This window comes from Mauremys reevesii, linkage group 2, assembly GCF_016161935.1.
Source record: "Mauremys reevesii isolate NIE-2019 linkage group 2, ASM1616193v1, whole genome shotgun sequence".
Classification (NCBI taxonomy): Eukaryota; Metazoa; Chordata; order Testudines; family Geoemydidae; genus Mauremys; species Mauremys reevesii.
In genome coordinates this window covers 2698597-2705470 of record NC_052624.1, presented here as the reverse complement: position 1 = coordinate 2705470, position 6874 = coordinate 2698597, and the positions used below count along the sequence as shown (strand labels likewise).

General features: G+C 56.5%; 1 protein-coding gene across 1 annotated transcript in view; it reads left to right on the top strand.

Annotated features, from left to right (window-relative positions):
- Window positions 1-301: 301 nt before the first annotated feature.
- The window catches only part of LOC120399376 (zinc finger protein 69-like), a 34047-nt gene continuing 27474 nt past the window's right edge, over window positions 302-6874 (top strand). Inside the window, exons 1-2 of the mRNA XM_039527578.1 lie at window positions 302-908; window positions 1870-1940. Of these exons, the coding sequence (XP_039383512.1) occupies window positions 302-908; window positions 1870-1940 (678 nt within the window). The remainder of the gene's footprint in view (window positions 909-1869; window positions 1941-6874) is intronic.

The window sequence follows — 6874 nt, the reverse complement described above, 5'->3', positions numbered from 1 at the left end:
TCCAGATATTTCCTCATCCCCAAGGCGAAAGGAGGTCTTCGTCCCATCTTAGACCTCCGGGAGCTGAACAGATACCTCTGCAAGCTCAAGTTTCGGATGGTAACCTTGGGGACCATTATCCCTTCCTTGGATCCGGGAGACTGGTTTGCCGCCCTCGACATGAAGGATGCTTACTTTCATGTGGTGATTTACCCCCCCCCCCCACAGACGCTTCCTGCGCTTCACGGTCAATGAGACCCACTACCAGTTTGCGGTGTTACCCTTCGGCCTCTCCACTGCCCCGAGGGTGTTCACCAAGTGCATGGCGGTCGTAGCCGCAGCTCTCCGTCGTCGCAGAATCCACGTATACCCATATCTCGACGACTGGCTGATCCGTGGGCGCTCTCAAGAGCTGGTGACAGCTCAGGTCTCAGAGATACTGCACCTGTTCCGGTCTCTCGGCCTCCTCGTCAACACCGAGAAGTCCCAATTATTTCCGGCACAGCGCTTGGAGTTCATAGGCGCGGTCCTCGACTCCACCCTCGCCAGGGCCTGCCTCCCTCGTTCTCGACACGAGACGATGGCCTCGCTCATTCGCACCTTACAAGCCTTCCCTTCCACGACGGCCCGGTCCTGCCTCCGCCTGCTGGGCCACATGGCCGCGTGCACCTTTGTGACCGCGAATGCGAGGCTGAGGCTCCGTCCGTTCCAGATGTGGCTGACTTCGGTGTACCGCCCCCACCGCGACCCTATAGATATGGTGGTCACGGTCTCAGACCCCACTCTCCAGACGCTCACCTGGTGGCTGCATCAGGAGGTGGTCTGCGCCGGGGTTCCGTTTCGCCCCCCTCGCCCGTCGGTCACCCTGACCACAGACGCCCGGCGCTTGGATGGGGCTCACAGGGAGACCTGCACACTCAGGGCCTCTGGTCGGCCCAGGAGCTCTCCCTGCACATCAACGTCCGGGAGTTGAGAGCGATCCGCCTGGCTTGTCTCGCCTTTCTTGCACACCTCCGGGACCGCTGCGTAGCGGTATACACGGACAACACGGCAGCCATGTTCTATCTGAACAAACAGGGCGGGGCCCGATCCTCCCCGCTGTGCAAGGAGGCGATGCTCCTATGGGACCTGTGCGTGACCCACTCGATTCGCCTCGAAGCGTTCTTTCTACCAGGAGTGCAGAACACGCTGGCCGACCGTCTGAGCAGGTCCTTCGCTTCCCACGAGTGGTCCCTTCGCCGACGTGGCCACACCATCTTCCAAAGGTGGAATTTCCCCAAATAGACCTGTTTGCCTCCAGGACCAACAGGAAGTGCCACAGGTTCTGTTCGTACCAGGGTCGGGCTCCGAACTCCATCTCCGATGCGTTCCTCATGCCCTGGACGGGTCCCCTTCTATACGCGTTCCCGCCGTTCCCGCTAGTCCACCGAGTACTGCTCAAGCTGCGGAGGGACAAGGCCCGCGTCATACTCGTCGCTCCGGCCTGGCCGAGGCAGCACTGGTATACCCTGCTCCTTGAGCTCTCGGGATCCCATTCCCCTACCGTTATGGCCGGACCTCATCTCTCAGGACCTCGGCAGGCTTTGTCACCCGAACCTGCAGTCGCTGCATCTTACAGCCTGGTTCCTGAGTGGTTGACCGACGCGGAGAGGACCTGTTCCGCGGCGGTGCAGCAAGTTCTGCTTGAAAGCAGAAAACCCTCCACACGCTCTACCTATCTGGCAAAGTGGAAACGCTTTGCCCTTTGGTGCGATCAGCAAGGTCTTAACCCCTTCTCGACCCCTATCCAGACGGTCCTCGACTACCTCTGGTACCTGAAAGGCCAAGGTCTCGCGATCTCGTCCCTGAGGGTACACCTGGCGGCACTTTCGGCCTTTCGGCCCGCTGTAGATGGTCGCTCCGTGTTTTCCAACCCCATGGTTGCCCGCTTCCTCAAGGGGTTGGACCGCCTCTACCCGCAAGTGCGTCCGCCTGCTCCTACGTGGGATCTGAACCTGGCTCTCACCCAGCTGATGCGCCCGCCCTTCGAGCCCATGGCCACTTGCTCTCTCCTCCATCTCACCTGGAAGACGGCCTTCCTCGTGGCAATCACATCCGCCAGACGAGTCTCCGAACTCCGCGCCCTGACGGCGGGTCCCCCATATACCGTCTTCCACGCGGACAAAGTGCAGCTTCGGCCACATCCGGCCTTCCTCCCAAAGGTGGTGTCGGCCTTTCATCTTAATCAGGAGATCTTCCTCCCGGTCTTCTTTCCAAAGCCGCACGCCTCACCTCGTGAGCAGCAGCTCCACACCCTCGACGTCCGTAGGGCCCTCGCCTTTTACATTGACCGAACTAAGTCCTTCCGGCGTTCCTCCCAGCTCTTTGTCGCGATTGCGGAGCGCATGAAAGGCAAGCCTGTCTCCTCCCAACGGATTTCTTCCTGGGTGACATCCTGCATAAGGGCGTGCTACGAACTTGCTCGCGTCCCCCCGTGCCGACTCACCGCACACTCGACGAGGGCGCACGCCTCGTCAGCCGCCTTCCTGGCCCACGTTCCCATCCAGGACATCTGTAGAGCGGCCACCTGGTCTTCCGTCCACACCTTCGCTTCCCATTATGCGTTGGTACAGCAGTCCCGAGACGACGCAGCCTTCGGCTCTGCGGTGCTACACTCCGCCACGTCTCATTCCGACCCCACCGCCTAGGTAAGGCTTGGGAATCACCTACATGGAATGCATAGGAGCAATCACTCGAAGAAGAAAAGACGGTTACTCACCTGTAGTAACTGGTGTTCTTCGAGATGTGTTGCTCCTATCCATTCCAGACCCGCCCTCCTTCCCCACTGTCGGAATAGCCGGCAAGAAGGAACTGAGGAGCGGACGGGCCGGCTGAGGTATATAAGGGGCGCCATGACGGCGCCACTCCAGGGGGCGCCAGCCGGCCCGCCGGAGTTGCTAGGGTAAAAATGTTCCGGAGAGCCGTGCACGCGCGGCGCGCACACCTACATGGAATGGATAGGAGCAACACATCTCGAAGAACACCAGTTACTACAGGTGAGTAACCGTCTTTTATTACACAGTGGAGAGAGGAGGGGTCAAAGTGGTGTTTAGAGCCCTCTGAAGGGGCCCACACTACGGGGGAGAGGCCTGAAGACATATTGGTGAGCGGCTAGCAGGGCGGCTGGCGGAGAGGATGGCTAGCAGGACGGCTGGAAGAGAGGAGCAGCCAGCAGGGTGGCTGGCGGAGAGGATGGCTAGCAGGGCGGCTGGCGGAGAGGATGGCTAGCAGGGCGGCTGGTGGAGAGGAGCGGCCAGCAGGACGGCTGGCGGAGAGGAGCGGCCAGCAGGACGGCTAGTGAAGAGGAGTGGCCAGCAGGACGGGTAGTGGAGATGAGTGGCTAGCAGGACGGCTGACGGAGAGGAGTGGCTAGCAGGGTGGCTGGCGGAGAGGAGTGGCCAGCAGGACGGCTGGCGGAGATGAGTGGCCAGCAGGACGGCTGACGGAGAGGAGTGGCCAGCAGGGCGGCTGGCGGAGAGGAGTGGCTAGCAGGGCGACTGGCGGAGATGAGTGGCTAGCAGGGTGGCTGGCGGAGAGGAGTGGCCAGGAGGACGGATAGTGAAGAGGAGCAGCCAGCAGGACGGCTGGCGGAGAGGAGCAGCCAGCAGGACAGCTGGCGGAGAGGAGCGGCCAGCAGGACGGCTAGTGAAGAGGATTGGCTAGCAGGACAGCTGGCGGAGAGGAGTGGCTAGCAGGGTGGCTGACGGAGAGGAGTGGCCAGCAGGACGGCTAGTGAAGAGGATTGGCTAGCAGGACAGCTGGCGGAGAGGAGTGGCTAGCAGGGTGGCTGACGGAGAGGAGTGGCCAGCAGGACGGATAGTGAAGAGGAGCAGCCAGCAGGAAGGCTGACGGAGAGGAGCAGCCAGCAGGACAGCTGGCGGAGAGGAGCGGCCAGCAGGACGGCTAGTGAAGAGGAGTGGTTAGCAGGACGGATAGTGGAGATGAGTGGCTACCAGGGTGGCTGGCGGAGACGAGTGCCCAGCAGGGCGGCTGGTGAAGAGGAGTGGCTGGCAGTGAAGACTGCAGCAGAACCCCACGGAGGGTCATGGAAATCGGCAGTCGACCCAAGCAGCGGAGCATGTAAGGTGCCCCCATATCTCTCCCCCATTCCACGCAGGCCGGGAGGTGGACTCTGTGGATGAACTTTTGAACTCTGGGGGGGCTGTGCTGACCAAGGACAGAAACTGTGGGTGGGGTGACTGTTGGGTTGCTGGACTTAAGACCCTGAGGGGAAAAGGACGCTGCCAAACTTACTTGGAGGTGGGTCTTTTGCTCATGATTTGTGTTATGAATCCTGTTTGTGGTGTTTCCCCAACATAATGTCGCATTGTTTCCCTCCTTTATTAAAAGGCTTTTGCTACACTCAGACTCTGTGCTTGCGAGAGGGGAAGTGTTGCCTCTTAGAGGCGCCCAAGGGGGTGGTGTGTAATTGTCCCAGGTCACTGGGTGGGGGCTCGAGCCAGTTTTGCATTGCGTTATTGAAACGGAACCCCTAGAAACTGAACCCGGCCCTTGGTGCTGCCAACTCAGACGGGCAGAAGGGTTACACTCAGTAATATCCTACTTAACCTCTATTTATTAACAATTACCAAAACAGAAGGCGCACACTAAGCATGCAATGCTGACCAGTCCCAATCAGACAGATGAACTTTTCTTGATGGCCAGTCAGGATCAGGTCATCTGGGGAACTCCAGCTTCTGCCCAGGGTCATTGGCAGGGTGCTGAGGTCTGGCAGCTCTGAGCTTGGGCTGTGCCCTGGAGTTGGCTCCAAAGAACTTCTTTTTGGACCCCAGTTTATCTAGTGAAACTTGAGACTTGCTTAGCTGCACCTTAGCCAATCATTTTACTAAACAATTTTCTAACCAATCCTAACATGTTGTAAACTAAACCTTTAGCCAATCATACCCCACCACCATGGCTGATTTACACCCAGGGCCGGCTCCAGGTTTTCTGCCGCCCCAAGCAGCAGGGGAAAAAAAAAAGCCGATTGGCGGCAGCTCAATCGTGCCGCTCCATTCTTCGGCGGCGGGTCATTCGCTCCCTCTCTTCCTCTTCGGCGGCACTTCGGCGGCAGCTCAAAGAAGAAGAGAGGGACTGAGGGACCCGCCGCCGAATTCCCACAGAAGACCCGGACCGGCCGCCCCAATAGCGGACAGAGTATTGGCCGCTCCAAGCACCTGCTTCCTTAGCTGGTGCCTGGAGCCGGCCCTGTTTACACCTAGCAAAATTAGTTATGCAACAGACAGAAGCAATCAAAGAGCCAGACAGAGCCCAGACAGATAAACAATAGAGAAGTGGGGACCATAGAGGCAAAACAATAAAGAAGTGGGGATTTCACAACCACAACTTGTTGGTAAGTGATTTCTTGCCAGACAGATGCTGTCAAACAAAGTTTTCTTTAACCATCTTAGATTTGTTTCTGTATGTGGTGATGGTGGGTGCTGTTAGGACAGGAGCTCCTTCTTAACAGCCCGATATCACATTGTTTTAATGTTATTTAGATGGAATGTGGGGATGTGACTTTCTGCCTTTTAGCTCGTGGCTGCTGCTCTCCTAATATGGCCACTGACAAAGGCCTCAGACTTTACAACGTGGCAACAGGAAAAGGCCTCATCCTTACAGGGTCAGCCACAGTCTTAGGCCAAAGACAGACGGTAAGGAGCCATGGGGGTAAGGAGCCATGCCTACGTTGAGAGCTGGGAGTATGAGATCAAGGCAGGTGTGCACCAGAGGTCTGTGTCACTCAGACAGCTCCCAGAAATGGCTTCCTAGTTTATATTGAAAATGCCAGCCAATCAGGAAACCACAGAGGGCTGTCGCTCATGCCCCTTAGGACAGGACTTCTGGTAGGGGTCAATCTCTCAGCACCTTCTGGTGGCCACCCTGCCTGTGTCCCTGGTGGTGAGGCAGAAGCAGCAGAAGGTGCTGAGTGTATAATGCTTCTGATTGCAAGGCCCAGTGGGGTTAGGTGACATCGCTGTCTGTGTCTCCCAGGAAGAGTGGAAGGTTGTAGCTGTATCAGGATTTGATGAGGGAGAAGCACTAAGGGCTTGTCTACTGGATCGGCGGGCAGCGATCGATCCAGCGTTCTCCCATCGACTCTGGTACTCTACCAGAACGAGAAGCATTAAGTGGAGTCGACGGAGAGCATCAGCTGTTGACTTACCGCAGTGAAGACACCGCGATAAGTAGATCTAAGTACGTTGACTTCAGCTACGCTATTCATGTAGCTGAAGTTGTGTATTTTAGATCAACCCTACGCGGTAGTGTAGACAAGCCCGAAATGTTGACCTAGCTGGGTAAGGATGTCAGACCTAGGAGTAAATTGCTTCTGGATTATCAGGGATTTTCCTACACCCTCCCTGAATTTTCCCAGTCCCCCCACAGTGGTCAACTAGTTAAGCAGTGCTGCCAATTTAGTCATTGGTTGGAAATCTGAATTGAAATTGAAACAGTTTAAAAGTATATACAGTATGTGATAAAATACTTGTACCTGAAAAAGCGTAACAGGTTTGAAAAGTCTGAACAAAGACTAGCTTCCGCACACAGCTTCTTGTTTCTTATGACAATGTCGGCGTGTTTGTTTCTGGGATGTTGGCCAACCTAATAATTTATATTATGATTTGTAAGCGAGGTCTGAATGAGCTCTTCCCTGGCAGCTAGTGATCAGCTGGGGGATGAGGGGGAAAGGCTTACGTGAACACACCTACTCTGCCTCCGTATCCAAGCAGACAGAGCTGTGTTGCCCGAGTGATCAATTTTGGCTGGTGTTGGGTTACAATTTTGGCTGGTGTTGGGTTACAAATAGTTTTTAGCCTACGTGGCTAAGACCATGTGTATAAATTCTCAGGTACTG